At 42.1% G+C, this 16,793-nt stretch overlaps 1 protein-coding gene across 1 annotated transcript in view; it reads left to right on the forward strand.

The window, feature by feature from the left end:
* PANK4 (pantothenate kinase 4 (inactive)) overlaps positions 1–16,245 on the forward strand; it is a 17,597-nt gene extending 1,352 nt beyond the window's left edge. Inside the window, exons 2-19 of the mRNA XM_071766809.1 lie at positions 285–367; positions 759–967; positions 2,470–2,653; positions 3,195–3,287; positions 4,495–4,648; positions 5,243–5,424; positions 6,924–7,005; positions 8,132–8,232; positions 8,972–9,127; positions 9,361–9,473; positions 9,982–10,069; positions 11,089–11,240; positions 12,664–12,719; positions 13,276–13,325; positions 14,062–14,169; positions 14,583–14,683; positions 15,172–15,240; positions 15,706–16,245. Coding sequence (XP_071622910.1) covers positions 285–367; positions 759–967; positions 2,470–2,653; positions 3,195–3,287; positions 4,495–4,648; positions 5,243–5,424; positions 6,924–7,005; positions 8,132–8,232; positions 8,972–9,127; positions 9,361–9,473; positions 9,982–10,069; positions 11,089–11,240; positions 12,664–12,719; positions 13,276–13,325; positions 14,062–14,169; positions 14,583–14,683; positions 15,172–15,240; positions 15,706–15,919 — 2,195 coding nt within the window. The 3' untranslated portion in view covers positions 15,920–16,245. The remainder of the gene's footprint in view (positions 1–284; positions 368–758; positions 968–2,469; positions 2,654–3,194; positions 3,288–4,494; positions 4,649–5,242; positions 5,425–6,923; positions 7,006–8,131; positions 8,233–8,971; positions 9,128–9,360; positions 9,474–9,981; positions 10,070–11,088; positions 11,241–12,663; positions 12,720–13,275; positions 13,326–14,061; positions 14,170–14,582; positions 14,684–15,171; positions 15,241–15,705) is intronic.
* Positions 16,246–16,793: the final 548 nt, after the last annotated feature.

A 16,793-nucleotide genomic window follows, 5' to 3' on the forward strand; every position in this document is an offset into this window, starting at 1 on the left:
ATAGATTTAAGTCTTTAAAAACCAAGAGAGGAAGGGGAGAATGTATAAAGCATAGCTTTAGATAGAGTTTATCTGGTGAGAAATTAATTGCTGAAGCAAACTGTGCCAAATCAGTTTCCAGAGGAGGTTTCTGTGGCTCAGTGCATTATGCATTTAGCTTAATTATATCTGGCTTTAGCTGAGATAGGAAAAGCCAAGAACTCTTAGGTTAAGCATACATAAACATAAGTTATATTGTTTGCTCTAAGATAAGGCATTATCATAACTTGTCAAACTCTTAACAGGTGGTTCATTAACCAAGTTGGCTTATTACTCAACTGTACAGCACAAAGTGGCAAGAGTGAGATCCTTTGATCATTCTGGAAAGGTGAGGATTGTATCATTAATTAATTGCATACAGTTGTCTCATAGGAGTAAAGTACTGGGCTGGGTTCTTATAGAAGAATAGAAATTTCATCTGAAACCCATCCAGTAACTTGCTCTATACAAAATTTTGTCTATAATTTATAGTTTTATAAATATGACCTTCTGTGACATCTGTTTCTCTGAAGTAAATGTTTCTTTTAAACACACATTCAAGTGTGTGCTGACACAGCCAGCCCCAAGCATTTGGGCTGCAGCTGGGTGTGTGGCTCCTGGTCATAACCCTTGGCTAATTTCCCCTGGAATATAACAATTAGCATGAGTTTAGCACCCAGCATTCTTTCTTGAGGAAAGGATTTTAAATGAACTGCAAGAATTTCTTTTCTCTTTTAAAGGACATAGAAAATGAACCTTTGTATGAAATAGCTGTTCAGGAAGAGATTACAGCACGACTTCACTTCATTAAATTTGAAAACACTTACATTGAAACCTGCCTAGATTTCATCAAAGATCATCTTGTCAATACAGAGACAAAAGTCATCAAAGCTACAGGTGGTGGTGCCTATAAATTCAAAGATCTCATTGAGAAGAAATTGGGGTTGAAGTAAGTGGAACTGTTTCAACTTTTCTGTAGAAGTCCCTTCCTTTTTTGATAAGATTTTAAGTGGCTGTTTTTCATATCTGCCCTAAAAAGCCCTGCTCAGGCCAAGCTGAGTTGGCTTGTTAGGGAACATCAGCTGCAAAAAGATAACTGTATCATTAACTGACACATGAAGAGGTTCAGGAACAGAGCCAACAGACACAAGCACAGGATTGAGGAGAAACACAGTAAACAGAGAAAAGCAGCATATTATCACAGCTTTTTTTTTTTTTTTTTTTTTTCTATAGAGGGTCTAACTTGCACCTACTCCATTTTTAAGGCCTGCAGCAGACTGAAGAGCAGTCTCATGAATTTACCTTTCAAACACTCTTTTCAAACACAATAAGCTAAAAAACTGCAAAAAAACTAAACTAAAGATAAAACCCTAAAAAACTGCAAGTAAAGATAAAAATGTCATTTAAATAACACCAATATAAAACCTTACCTGATGTTACTGGGGGAGAACTTCCAGGCACTGCTCACCTTGCCATTCAGTCTCTGAGCTTCCAGGTGCTGCATTTACCTGCTTTTAAACTACTTTTTCTAATTACCTTCTTCTTCTGATAGGTAGGATCCTGTTAACTGTTTTTTTTTCAAACCAGCCTGCACCAGCACCTTAATTGGCTGTGCCAATTAATCAAGACAAGGAAGCAGTTCCTCCCTTTTCTCACGTGGTGCACCTGGTTTCTGACATTCTTAATTAGCCCACAGGCCCAAAAAGCAGCACCCCCTCCATCCTGAGGAACACAAAGCATTCTGCATTAATTGAGGTGTATATTTGTGCTTTGCCTATGTTTTCAACACAGCCTGTGGTATTTCCTGTGAGGAATTTGGCATATTTAAGAAATTTACCAGAGATCAGCAGTAACACATAACATCTAGAAGTTCCCAAGTGTCATTGTTGGCTCCCTTGGCTGCATCACTCACCTTATCTGAAATATGTACCATGTTCCCTGGCTGCATACTCATAGGTACAGCTGCAAATCCTATTATCCTTGTAAGAAGTCTGTTTTTCCTGTGCTCCATAATCCCAGTGATGGGCTCTTCACAGTCACATTGATCTGGCCTGAGCATGTGCTGAAATGTTGAGGGGGCTTTGCTGCCTTTATAAAAGTAATAGAAAATTATTGTGTTAGAAAATTGTCTTGTTAGGTTAATTTCCAGATAAGTCTCCTGACCTATTTTATTTTTGTTGTGCTGGCACGAGGGTGCTGAAGCAAACAGGGAGCAGGATTATTTTTAATGTCAGCATAATTAATATAAGATTACAATGACTGTGTGATGAGCATCAGAACATACGTGGCTGTAGGTTTCATATTTAGGAGATCAGGACTTTTCACCATGGGGGGTGTGTTACCATCTCCTGTCTGTAAAGTCTTTAAATAAAGTTCTGTTCTAAAAATACACTCTCTTATCAATGGGACTGTGGAATTTATGTAAGGGTTTTTTCTCCCCCTTCCTCTCAGAGTAGATAAAGAAGATGTAATGACCTGCCTAATTAAAGGATGCAACTTCGTGCTAAGGAACATACCCCATGAAGTGTTTGCATACCAGAAAGACTCAGACACAGAGTTCAGGTTCCAGATGAACCACCCAAATATTTTCCCTTATTTACTGGTGAATATTGGCTCTGGGGTTTCTATAGTGAAGGTGAGTGGTTGCTAAAATGTTTTATGGTAGAATTCAATAAAGGTTATCTGAAGCATCTGACTGTTTCAGATTTGTAGTTGTTTCTTCTTAGGCAATACAAAATTTAGGAATAAATTATTATCTTTTTTAAATTTCCCTTTCTTGTGGAGTTATGTATGCACTTCCATTCACTGTGTAGTTTCTTTTTAATCACATTTAATTCAGTGTTTAGAGAAGTTGTTATTAACCAGTGAGGACAAAGGCTGTCAGAGCAGACTGACTTTTAATATTTGTATTTGTACACTGTTGAGGGGACCAAATTTGATGTCTGTATTTAAGACTGTTGGCCAAGAGTTAAATAGAAAGATGTCAGAAACTGCTTGTGGTGTAAGCATGTGGAACATGTACCTCTGGAGAACTTCTCACCTGATATTTATTTAACCTCACAGTTAAATAGCTGCACCTACAATAATTCTATTGTTCAAAAAAACCCCAAACCTTCATATCTGTGTTACAGTTATTATAGGGCTCTCTAGACAAATCTGCTGTGTTTTGTTGACAGGTAGAAACAGAAGACAAATTTGAATGGATTGGAGGGAGTTCAATTGGAGGTGGAACCTTCTGGGGTCTTGGAGCATTGCTCACAAAAACAAAGGTATCCAAGGGTCAATGTTAAGGGATGTGGGATTTCAGGAGATGCTAAGAGGCAGCTTGAAATGTAGCTTGATTTATGCTCATATTCTGGGTGCTTCTGATGCATAAAAGGAAACATTAAATGCAAAAAGATACTTGTAGAACATAGGGAGAAATCTGATAGGAACCTGATTCCCACTGGTAGCACGTTTGTCAGCAAGGCTGAATAATTTCTGTAGTAGAGAAGCAGCCTCCTCAGAACATCCTGTTCATTTTCTGTCCTGTTTTTAAACCTGAGGTGCCTGCCTGGTTCCTGCACCACTGTCAGCAGAGAGCACCCAATTAATGCAAAATGCCTGGGGGCAGAGAGAAGGAATTCTAACCCACTCTGCTGCATGTTACAGTTTCAGGGGTTTGTCACTTAAATCTCAGGCTGGTAATCTGCCAGAATAAATCCTTATTTAGTACTGCTCTGCCTAACTCAGCTCTTAAATCATGCCTGGTTTTCCTGTTTTAAAAGATCCACGTGGCTTGAATAGGTGTCCCTAAATACCAGCAGTGTGGAAAAAGCTAGAGTTACATATGCACCAAGTAAGAAAATGTCAAAGGGAAGACACATACTTGCAATATTTTGTTTGATGCTTTTCAAAAAAGAAACCTTGGAACATGACAGTGCTTGCTCTTAATTCTCTCTGATTTTGTAAAAGAAGAAATCAGGGTTAGTAGACTTACAAATTAAGTACTGGGATGATGCAGATTGCAAACAGGCTTCATTTCAGGGACATCAATGCATTTCTCTAGCAGTAAAGGCAGACAGTTTTTTGATTTTTAAACACTTTTTTCTCATGTATCAAGAAGACATTGTTCTGTTTGCTTTTAGTGTCTTTCTGACTTAATTTCAAGATAAGAGATTAACAAGTCCCCTGACTATTTCATACCTGCTGCTCTATGTCTAGTTTTCAGGGGCAATTCAATAAATTATTTGCAGGTAACTGCAGACAGCAGCAGAGGAGGGTTGTGCCTTTCATCACTAAAGCAGCTTCACCTGGGATCAGTATATTTGATAAGATATGAACCATGGATAAGTCCTTGTAATTAAAAAGAAAATGATTGTTTTCTGGCAGGGTTGATTCTAAGGCAAGCCAAAGCCCCTGGTTTTGGCCAGTCAGGATGCTGCAGAGCTCTGGGTTGTCCAGGGAAGGTTGAGTAACTCTGCTTCTCCTCCTCAGAAATTTGATGAATTGCTGCAACTGGCTTCAAGGGGGCAGCACACAAATGTAGACATGCTGGTGAAAGATGTCTATGGAGGTGCCTACCAGACCCTGGGGCTGAGTGGAAATCTGATAGCCAGCAGCTTTGGGAAGTCTACAACAGCAGATAAAGGTATTGGTATAGAAAAGAGCTACCCAAGATGTGCTGTACAGTTAAAAGAGCTGGAAAATAACCATGATCCTGCCTACACACAATATTTTGTTGGTTAAAAATGGGATGTAGTGCTGCCTTACAAACAGGCATTTCAGTTTGGGATTGCATGAATCTGGGCAAACACCAGAAGTAGCTGTCTGGTTAGCCCAGTGTTTATTCATTTCTGTGGGAAATACCTGTGGCTTTCTTGGTCCAGAAAAGGACCCATGATAGTGATTTACTGTAATCTGCAATTTTATTTGCAGTAGTGCAATAAAATGCTTGCAGTGCACCTCAGGTCCAGGTGGATGGAGGAACAGTCACCTGTGGTTATTAGAGAAAAGAAGTGGAGTTCTTGCCATTTGCTGCTGCAATTATTCCACAGAAGCTTAGTGGTTTTTCCATGGTACCTTCAGTCAAATGCACATTCCTTGTTGTCTGAAGTACTTTTTTTTAATAAATTTTTTGGTGGGCTGCTACACACTCCTGTGGGTTTTTTTTTTCTCCATCCGTAGGCTGCCAGAAAGGAGCTTTCTTCTCTTGTGTTTAATTTGGTTTTACTATTTCTTTCAGAATTTTCCAAAGAAGATATGGCAAAAAGCTTACTACATATGATCAGCAATGACATTGGCCAGCTTGCCTGCCTCTATGCCAAACTCCATAACCTGGATAAAATATATTTTGGAGGATTCTTTATCCGTGGCCACCCCGTGACCATGCGCACAATAACCTACAGCATCAACTTCTTCTCCAAGGTAATGAAAACAGAGATTTCCCTGACAGCAGAGCCATGTGTTTAGTTACCTTTCTAGGTTGTTGGGAGACTTAAATAAATGAAATTGCACACAAGGTCAGCTTAGAGGGCTGCTGATTAGGTAGGTAAGGCAGGGCTGCAAGGATCTGCTGTGGGAGGGGTAAAATAAATGTGAATTGCCTGGGAGTTCTGTCTGGCCTCTCTCTCTCTTCCTCCTCCCTCTCTCTCTCTCTCTTTAGTATTCTTTTTTGACTGACAGTCTGTCTTGTAGCTGCCAAGTAATGAGTTTTCACTATTTTCTTAGATAGCTACCATTGTTATTCAATTCCTCTTGCTGACTTGCAATCTATTTCTTTTCACCCCATAGGCTGTGCAGTGTGGGATAGTTCTGCTGAGACAGGGAGCAGTCAGGAGCAGTGGGGGTTTTTGCTGTTTGTTGCTCAAAAAAGAAAACCCAAACAGACCAAAAAAAAAAAAAAAAAAGCCCAGCTGTAGCTTTTTGCAGGATTTGAAGCTGTGGAAAGTACTGAAACTTTTTCACTGGAAAAATAGTCAAGTCTAAAAGCTCACTTCGTGGTTGTTACAGGTGGATTAGTTCCTGCACTTTTAAAGTTTTTTACAATAGGTGACACTTTTTTTTTTTCTCATCTCAGTGCTTCAGGCAAGCAACTCCTGTATGCTGCTTTGCCCCCCCCCTTATTTCAAACATTGCAGTCCCTTTCTGTACAGCTTGGTGGGGTTTCAAGAAAACAATCACAAAACTACAGCTTCAGATTATTTTAAGAATAGCTTGAGGAGCAACTCAAATCCAGATGTCACTGTGCAGTGTGGCTGATCTTTAACCCTGGCACAGCTGGGTGCTGGCTGTTCTGACAGGCTTCAGGGAGAGCAGTTTCTCACCCAGCCCTAAGAGCCCTGGGGCTGGGATGGAGGGGTTTCTGTGTCTCCTTAGCATTCCTGGATTATTGGAACAATTACATGGATTTGGTGGGGGAAATGCTTGCCTGTGGACAATGTATCCAGTGTCTGTCAGCTGTGGGCTGTTGAACAGCAGTGTCATGGAATAATGAGCAGTGTCCCAGATGTGCTGATGGGTGGTGGCACACACTCAGGCTGATGGTGACCTGGGATTTCCAGCCTGCTCAAGCAAGAGGAGTTGAATATTCATGGCCCCATGCAGTGGCCTTTCCCAGTGAAGGCACTGCCTTCCCTCTGCTTCCCTGGGTGTGCTGCCTCAGAGCACACACCCCTTCTGCATGTCTTTGTTTGGGTTTTTTTCCCCCCAGCTGTTTAATAAGTGTGCAATGATGTATTTGAGCAGTTCCCCCTGCAGCTGGGTTTCAGAAGCACCATTAAAGTTACTGAATGTGTTAGAATGTAGCAGAAATAAATACTACCAGCTTCTAGTTGTTTCTATTAAATTAAGTGTAAAACTAGTGACAAAGAAGTACCTGTTAGCCATCAGGGACCATCCAATTGCAATGTTTCATATTGTGGCAGGGAGAGGTTCAGGCATTGTTCCTGAGACATGAAGGCTACCTGGGAGCCATTGGGGCATTTTTAAAAGGAGCTGAACAAGACAGTAAGTACAGCCCTGCTATGTTCTGTATATGCTGTGTTCTGAAATGTCAGTGTAATGTCCAAGTTTCTCTTAAGAGGCTGCATGGAAGTTGTTGCCTAAATAAATACATTTGGCACTAATAAAAAACGGATGCTGGGCTTTGGTTTTATATATTTTGGCAAGGACATCCTAATTTCTCCCTGTTTTTCCTGCTCACCCTTGAGAAGCCAGCAGAATTTGGCTCTTCTCTTTTCCTGCATTTCTTCAAAGAGCAGTTGTAACTCTAAATCAAACTGGGGAAATGTGGTTTTTTAGAACTTTCCCTTCTTTAAGAGGCCAGCTTCTGAATTCAGTTAATGTACTGAAGAAGACCAGCATCTCAAAACTGTGTTGGTTTGAGTGTGAAAAGCCTCACAGACATTTATGAAAGATTAGACACTTCTGTCCAGCATTCTTTGGGTACAGGGTGCTTTGGTTGAATCCTGCCATTTTTATTTTCTTTTTTTTTTTTTACTTGTTGATGTGCTAGCTATAGGGGAACAGGTAGTGAGGCTGTTAATGGTACTCAGCTTTAGTAAATATCAAATATATCTCAGAATAATGGATGTGGAATACTTTTTCATACCCATTCTATAGATCTAGACAAGGAACCCACCACTGAGGAATTAAAGACATTGCTTCTGCAGCATGTACTGCACATCTCAATTTGATTAAGCTTTTTCTCAAATAAAAACAAACATTCTAGAAGTAACTTTATATGAAACTTACACTGTGCTTTGAGGCTTGGTAATTCTGTTTTGTTAAAAATGGGTCTGGTTTTAGGAATAAGGCATTATCTCTGATCAGCAGTAGTGCTCTGAAGGCATGCTGGCTGTAGCCCTTAACAAGGAAAGGGGCTTCAAAAAAGAATTATTTTAGAACTTTGTCTTATTCAGGTTGAAGCTCTTTAGACCCAGGTAATTCACCAAGTGGTTAAAATATTTCTTTTGGGAGCTAGAGGGAAAAATTCTGAATATTTATAAAGACAAAAGGAAATGGCTTTTGTAGTGAAGCAGCTCCTCTGCAGGGATGCTAACTCTAGGCTCACGGGAGTATTTTCAGTTTTATTTTCAGATTATGTGTGTTTCTCTCTCTTTCTCTTTTCTAGATCCAAACCAGTATAGCTGGGGAGAGAATTATGCTGGGAGTTCTGGTCTTATGAGCACATCCCCTGATGTTTACCCTATGCAGAGAACAAGGAGTGGTACAGTATGTGGTTGTCTTTTCTAGAATTAAGTGCCTTCTCTTAGCAGTGGGGGTTGGAAAACATGATTATTCTCCAGCTGGTTGCTTGTGGCCCCTGCTTAAGTGGCTTAATGTGGTGTCTTGTGTGAGGGTTGGATGTTAATGTCTTATAAAAAACCACTGTGGCTGCTAGTCCTTCACCTGAGGGTGCAGGGTGAACATTTCTCTCTTAATCTTTCTCTAAAGCAGCTGGATTTTGCTACAGTTGAAATCCTGTGCTCAGGAATTTTGAATCTGCTGTTCCCCTGTCTTTAAGCAGCATTTATTTATTTGCTATGAGAAGAAAAATATAAGTGGACAGAAGAGCATGAGCCCAGTCATCTCTTGTTGTTCAAAAAAGAAAACCCAAACAGGCCAGAGAAACAACCCAGCTGTAGCTTTTTGCAGGATTTGAAGCTGTGGAAAGTGCTGAGGCTTTTTCACTAGAAAAATAGTCAAGTCTATTGACAGTAGAGTAATTCCAGTTTCCCAGTGAAGCTGGCATGCAGCAAGCAATCAAAAACACATTCAGGTTCTTGAAATATTTTCGTGCTGCATCCACTGCTGTGCTCTTGGAAGAGTTCGTGGTGTTTTACTGTCCTCTAGCAGTCACCTCAGTGGTTTTTGTGTCAGGTTCTTACAAATTTCTTACGAGTGTAATTTGTCAAAAATCTATTTCTGAGTAAGTTCTAATAAATCTCTTTCCTTCCTTTCTCTCACCTAGTTTGACATGCTGGAAATGGACAGGTTGGAGAGACCCCTGGTGAACCTCCCACTGCTGAAAGACCCATCAACCTATATTCCAGACACTGTTGACCTCACAGATGATGCCATGGCCAGAAAATACTGGCTGACCTGCTTTGAGGAGGCACTGGATGGGGTAAATGTCCCTCAACAATCTCATGTATGAATTATTAGGCAAATAAACCTTCCCTGGGCCAAGGTGTCAGCCCTGTAAATGACACTTTGGTGGCTGGAGTGAAGGGAGGCTGCTGTGTGGGAGGGACTGGGTGCTCTGCAGGCACTGAGCAGTGCAGCAGGGGTTATTTTTCAGCTCAGTTACATGCAGGAGGAAGGACTGTGGCAGCTTCATGTGCCTGATTCCTCCCCCAGGTGGCAAAGCGAGCTGCAGCCAGCCAGCCAGACTCTGTGGATGCTCTGGAGAGAGCTGAGAAATTCCGACAGAAATACTGGAATAAGCTCCAGACACTCAGGCAGCAGCCTTTGTAAGTGTCTCTGTTTTCTTATTTTCATCATTGGCTGCTCCTGTTGAGCAGAGAAAATGAAAATCTAACCTAGAGCTCCCTAAAAGTGGAATAAAAGTTAAGTTCTGAAGTGGAGCAAACTGAGAGCCCAGTAGGTGAAGGCTGTAGCAGGTTGGTGTGCCAAGCACCAGGGCTGCTGCACAGAACTTTCAGACCTCACATACTGGAATTAAATGGAAAAAATAATCTCAGCAGGAAATTTACTGCTAAAGATTGTTACATGGTTATTAAAAATGGTAGCATATTGATTCAGGGATCTGCCTTGGCTTTGAACATTTCCCCTCCCTGTATTTAAAGGCTCTGAGTGGATTTACCACTTCCCAGCAGTGGGTTTGGTGTGGTGTGGGGGGGCTTTTAGCTGAAGTGCTTGTGTGATGTGCTGTGACTTAGGGAGGAGACAGAGGAGGAATTAACTTCTTCCTAACTGAAGCAGCTGATCTTTTTTTCTCCCCCTTCTCCCTTTTCAAAGTGCATATGGTACCTTAACTGTCAGAAGTCTTCTGGACACAAGGGAACACTGCTTAAATGAGTTCAATTTTCCAGATCCCTACTCCAAGGTAAGCTGCTCTTGCTTTACACAGGGGGCAACTTCTTCCAGACTCTGAAATTCTGGATGAGTGGTGGCTCACAGGGGAGGTGACTGACTCCCTTGGGGCAGTTTTAACCAGTTGGTGGTTGTCTCTGAGGAGAAACAGCAATGGGCAATGGGATACAAACCCCTGCTGATGGGGAGGATCATGTTAAACAAAAATATTATCAGGTTTTGTTGTCTGGTACATCTGAGAAGCAGCTGGTGGTGTCAGTCCTGGTGAGCACATGGTGTGATCATTGTCATAATGTGAAAACCATTTTCAAATTTAAAGCTCTGAGTAGCTATTTAAGTACTTCTCAATAAATACATAAATTGCAGCTGCAGGAGGCAGTTGTTGTTGTTAACTTCTCCCTAGCTGTATTGTCAGGTGTTACATTCACTCTAAGAAAGAGGTAGATAATTTGTGAGGTGACTTTTTACTTGTGTTTGCTTTTTGGAAACTCAAAGAAGACATTGAAGATCTTCAGAGAAAGATGGTGCCCATTATCACTTCTAATTTTTTACAATAACTGGCAATGTAACACTGATCTCACTGGAGAGAGAAGATGAAAAAAATCAAGAGCTTCTAAGCATATGGGATGATGAAACTCTTGATTAAAAAAAAAAACAAACAAACAAAAAACTGTTTTTCCCCCTTCTCCTGGGAATTCCCTGGGTTTGGTGGATCATGTTACTACTAAAGTTATTTTTGTGTTTCCACTCTCCTATTCCCCAACCTGCTCAAGACCTCTCACACCTCTGACTTACTAAGAAGAGTAATTTGGGGGCTTCAGATTGTACCCTGGCACTAATGAAGCTTTTTATTAGAGTCCCAGAAAACCTTTTTCTTGCTGATCCTAAGCATGCTGATAACAGTAACTTGTTGGTCCATTAGAGGCCATGAACGTAGAGGAGAAAGCTTGAACGTGGTCTTGGGCCTGAGACAACCAACCCTGGGTAAGGAATTTTTGTCTGTAAATCCAATGTTTCATCTCTTTCTTACAGGTAAAGCAGAAAGAGAATGGCATAGCCTTAAAATGCTTTCAGAGCGTAATCGAATCTTTGGATTCTTTGGGCTGGGAGGAGAGGCAGTTTGCTCTGGTGAAAGGACTTCTTGCTGGGAATGTCTTTGACTGGGGAGCAAAAGCAGTCTCAGAGTAGGTGTTCAAGATTTTTAAAGCACTCTTTTAAAATGCAGAATATCCAATTGTTTGGGGTTTTTTTTAAAAAAATAAATTACACGGATCTAACTCTGTACTTTCTGTTTCACCTCAGTGAAACCTTGGCTGTGTGTTTATTCACAAGCTCTGTTGTGGGGTGGGAAAATTCACTTTTTCAGCTTTTAAATGCAGCAACGTGTCACTGTAAACATTAGCATTAAGTGCCAGAGCATTTCCTGTGCCAGCCTTTGCTGGTAGCACTGGTGTCAGTGCTGCTCTTGGGGATGTGTGGCACAAGGAGTGGAAAACACAGTTTTTCTGCAGCCTCCAGTTGTCCTGTGTCACAGGGTACATCTAGTGGGCTGCAGGTCAGTTTGCATGGTCTCCTGATGACTGAATACTGGTTATTTTATCAACCAGTAAATATTTATACATTTCTTACCATTTGGAGAGCTTTTTGATTTATATCCTGTCAGCACCATGAATTAATTTAAGGATATTCATGCCAACAGTCCTGAAATATTTTTGATTTTTCAAGTCCCATCCACGAGCATGGGGAAGGGACACTTTAACATCTGACATTCAGCACTTTCCCTCCCTTTCTGTGTCTTTGAGGACTTTTCCCTCTGATAAAATCCTGAGAAGTCCATTCATACCCAGGGGACTCTCAGGCTCTCCTGGGTGGCTTCTGATGTTGCCCACACCCAGAAGCTTGGACTGGGAGTGGCTGGAGCAGTTTCTCTGCTTGCTGCCCCTGTTTGTGTAGCTCTCACCCTCTTTAAGGAAGGAACCAAGAGATGGGGAATGGGTTACATCTCATTTAATGCCAGATTGAAGGAATTTTAGGAGATTTGCCAGCAGCATTGCCTGATGGTGCAAAACTTTAACTGGCAGCTTAGAATCTGCCACCTCATGTCAGTCCTCATCACCACTTTGGGGCTACTTCACTGCACACAGAGCCAAAGGCAGCAGCTTTAAAAACTTGCATCTGGTTATTTTAGTTCCCTTTTTTTTTTTTTTCTCCTGTGCAGGTGCAACTCTAAAAAGCTTTTGTAGACCAGTCATCAAATCAGACTTTGGAAAGGACTGTTTTATCATGCAGATATTTCAGATCATGACTGTTTTATGGTGGTTTGCAGACCAAAAGATCTCCATTTTGCCTCTAGTATAGTGCCTGCAAACATTTTTATATTGCTGCAACTTTTTCTTTTAGCATCAGAGTCCAATTTACTGAGCATCTGAACCTTTTGGTTTTAATATAAACACAAAGCTTCTGTTTCTCAGCCATAGGGCCTGTCCACACTCCCCATTACAGCCAATGCAGTAAAATTGCTGAGCACCTGCTAAAGAAATGCTTTAAGGATATTTAAGGGAAATGAAGAAGTTTAACTGTGTGCCCTTTATTTCTCCTCTGATGCAGTGTTCTGGAATCTGAGCCACAATTTGGATTTGAAGAAGCCAAGTCCAAACTACAAGGTATGGGGAGATCTGTGGTGGTGTTTGGAACTAGATAGTGAGCTGCTGAGACAGGGAAGATCCTGAGTGTGGTTTTGGGGCAGTTCTGCTGCCCAGGTGACAGGAAATCATGAGCAGTTGTTCCCCCAGAGTTATCTGAAATATTCAGTGGAATGTTCCTGTTTGTGTTCCAAAGGAACTGAGATAGGAAACCTCCTCCTGGAACAGGAGCCTGAGCCACACAGATACCCCAAGTATCTTGCCTGTGCTGTTTTTCATAACTGCTCTAATCCTGCCCCAAAACTCTTGTCCTGGGGGGTACAGCACCACCCACCCTAGGATGAGGCCCTGGGGAACCAACCTGCAGTGGCTCCATTATCATGGAAATGCCATTCCAGGGCTGCTCTCATGGAGCTGTTCCCATAATTAGGAGCTGGGGAACTCTTTGAATCAAAGTGTTTAGCATTCAAAACCTGAGCTCAGATGCTGCAATCACTTAAGCACCCAGCTTTTCCTAATGCACAGAATTCCTGCTTGCCCAGAGGAAATGCTAACAAGGATTTTGTCTGTGCCACAGAACGTCCCTGGTTAGAGGATTCCTACAGCCAGTGGCTGGAACGACTGAAGGTAGGACTGCAACCCTTAGTAACCATGGAGTAGAGAAATGCACTGACCATAAGCCCACAGGTTCAACACCATTCTGTTCAGACAATTCAAAGTAAATTCTCACAATAAACACAGCAACATTAATTCAGCAGCCTTACCATAAAGGAAGAAATGAAAGGAGGTGATTCTGCCACTTCATTCCTTACCCTGGATGAATCCCTTGCAGCATTTGGAGCCCAGGGGCTTTCAGAGCTGTTCAGAGTAACCACGTCCTGTCCCTTCTTTGTCAGAGCAACTCATTTCTGTACAACTCGACCCATAAATTGGAGAACTTGAGGCCAAATGGAGTGCTTGGATTGTTCCTCCACCTTCAGTAGCCAGCCTGAAACTGACCTGAATTTAAGAGCTTGCTGAAAGTAATTAACTTAATTAGCACAGCTTTGTTTGCCCTGTGTGATCTCTATTACTGTTTAATTAAGGCTCATTGAAAAGCTTTTGTTTCTTCCTGTAATCTCCATGTTGGAAACGATAGCCAAAAATGTTTGGTGTGAGCAGACTATTGGAAAAAAGTCATAAATAAAATATAAGTAAATCTCATGTAACAGCGATGAGTTTTGCTGCAGCCAGAGAGCCAAAACTGCCAATCATCTGAGGGTATAAAACCTGGGGTCTGAGGGAAAGGATTTGAAAATAACACAAACTCTTCAGTGACCTGAATTGTGAACTCAATCCTGAACACATTGCTTTTCTTTTACAGGAGGGCCCCCCTCATAAATGTGCCTTAATTTTCGCAGATAACAGTGGAATAGACATAATTTTAGGAGTCTTTCCTTTTGTCAGAGAGCTCCTTTCCAGAGGGACAGAGGTGAGTGCCTTTCATTGGGAATTCACTCAGGTGACTGCTGCAAGGTTTGTTAAATACCAGCCAGCAGTTCACCTCCCCACACTCTCCTCACACCTCAGCTGGGAATAACCCAAATCCCTGGAACTCAGAGTGGGAAAAGCAGCAAAGCAACAGGAGCCTCTGGCAGCCCCAGGGCTGCTGAATCAGGGGGCCCAAAGCCCCCACGGTGCTGGTGAAAATGAGGGAAAATGGGGACTCCAGGCTTTCTTTTTGCCTTTTTTCAAACAAGTGGTGGTTTCACCAAGCCGGCAGCTCTAACCCCTGCGGGCACAGGCACAGGCACAGGCACAGGCAGAGGCACAGGCAGAGGTACAGTTAGAGGCACAGGCAGAGGCACAGGCACTGCATTCATGGTCTCTCTTTCTCTGCCTCAGGTGATCCTGGCCTGTAACTCTGGCCCAGCCCTGAACGATGTCACCTACAGCGAGTCCCTGATCGTCACGGAGCGGATAGCAGCCATGGATCCGGTCATTCAGTAAGGACACTTCCCTCATCCCACACCAGGGGACACCAAAGTTCCTTTGTGGCCTCCTTAGTTCAAATGCAAACGTGTTTATCAGAGTGGGTGGAATCTGCAACCTGAACATAAGGTCAGGCAGAGAGTTTATTTTCATTGAGGTGAAAAGTGGAGAAATCAGATCTTCCTCCAACGTCTGTAATTATATTTCTTGTCTCTGCCTTCCTTGATAAGCCCTCAAGCTACTACATTTTTTATGTTAAAAAGAAGAGAAAAATACATCTGTTTAACTCACAGCATATCCCCAGGAGAGGATGCTCTCTGAGCTGACTAAACAGTCCTTTTGCTCAGGGAAACCTGATGTTTCTTGGTGAAGTCCTAGCACTACAGAAGCCTTTGCAAAGGCTACTGAGATACTCACAGTCATCTGTCTTCTTACCAGCCCTGTGTGACCCTCCTGAGGCAGTTTATTAATTGTTTGTTCTGTCGTGTTTTTTTTAATAAAGATCTGCACTGAGGGATGAGAAACTGCTGTTGGTTCAGACAGGTTCCAGTTCTCCCTGTCTAGATCTAAGGTATGTTGGCAAAATATTATTTGTCTCCATCAGCTGCAGGATGCTCAGAGACAGCTCTGGAGTATCTCAGATCACTCTGGATTTACAGACTTGTAAACCTCATCAATCATTTACTAATTGTTGGACAGCCTGCTTATCCTTTGTGTGTTCAGCAGTGACACTGTCAGGTTCAGGAGCAGCTTGGTTATGGATGTTGTCAGCTGATAACCCAGAAATCCACCTGACTCTTGAGAAGCATTTTATGTTGGAAGCCTGCTTGATTTGTTTCTCTCTTGGAGACAGAACTTACCCCAAGTCTGCACCCATTTAATGAGGCCCAACACCACCTTTCAGCCTCATTTAAAGTGCTCCTGTAATTCCCCCACAAATTCCATCTCCCCCCCTCTAAACGCTGAATTCACAGAACAGCCCAAACCCGACTGCTGGGTGCCAGGTGCTGGTTCTGATCCCCTCCTCTCTTTGCAGCCGCCTGGATCAGGGTTTGGCCGTGCTGGTGAGGGAGAGGCAGACGGACCTGGTGATCATCGAGGGCATGGGCAGGGCCATCCACACCAATTACTACGCGGCTCTGAAGTGCGAGAGCCTCAAGCTGGCGGTGATCAAGAACTCGTGGCTGGCTGATCGCCTCGGGGGGAAAATCTTCAGCGTCATCTTTAAGTACGAAGTGCCCTGTAAATGATCGGGATCTGGGCAGCTGGGGGAGCAGGAGCAGCAGAATGGACTTGCACTAGTTTTACTTTAACTGTAAAGAATGTATTTTTATTACAACAGGGAAAAAAAAAAAAAGTTCACAGGAAATTCCATATTTATATTGTGCTTTTGTGACTTAAAAAGCAACAATATGATTCACTCTATAGTATACACACTCAAATATATATATGTATATCACTCATTGTTTATTTTAGTAAGTGTTTATTTTAATGCTGCAGTATTTGTGATGAAAAGACTTTATTTTTTTGTTCTGTGAGACATTCATATAGAAATATATTTAAATGTCAATGAAAACCTTTTTTTATACATCTCTGCCTACTCTGCCAGCAACAACATGGCACATACCAAATAGTTTTTAAAGTGCTGAGTGGATCTGACATTGCATTTTCCGTGTCAGCTTTTCAACTTCCCTACAATGTTTCCTGCTTGTTGCTGTTAATTTGATTGAAACACTGAGCCACCTCCTAAGCAAGCAAACACTGCTGGAGCTGAGTTTGAAACTGTGGGGATCTCAGAGCATGTACCAGCTAATGCTCAGCACTATTTACCAGCAGTTGGGAGACTTTGTAGCTTACAGGTGAGGGAGGGGAATTTTTGCAGCTCTGCTTTACTTGGAAGCTGAATCTAAGTTACCCTCCAGTGAACTGTGGTGCTTTCTTCAGGAACTCCCAGCTCTTTGCCTGTCACAGCCCTGTGAAGTTTCTGTTGCCTTCAGTTATCGAGTGCTGGGACTGATAAGAATTGGTCTCTTGGTTTGTGCAGTTAAAGCCATTTCCCAGTAACTGAATTTGCTTTTCTTTCCTCCATCAGCTGTGCAGTACATAAATGGAGTGATTTAACCA

Source organism: Heliangelus exortis, chromosome 23 (assembly GCF_036169615.1).
Source record: "Heliangelus exortis chromosome 23, bHelExo1.hap1, whole genome shotgun sequence".
Lineage (NCBI taxonomy): Eukaryota > Metazoa > Chordata > Aves > Apodiformes > Trochilidae > Heliangelus > Heliangelus exortis.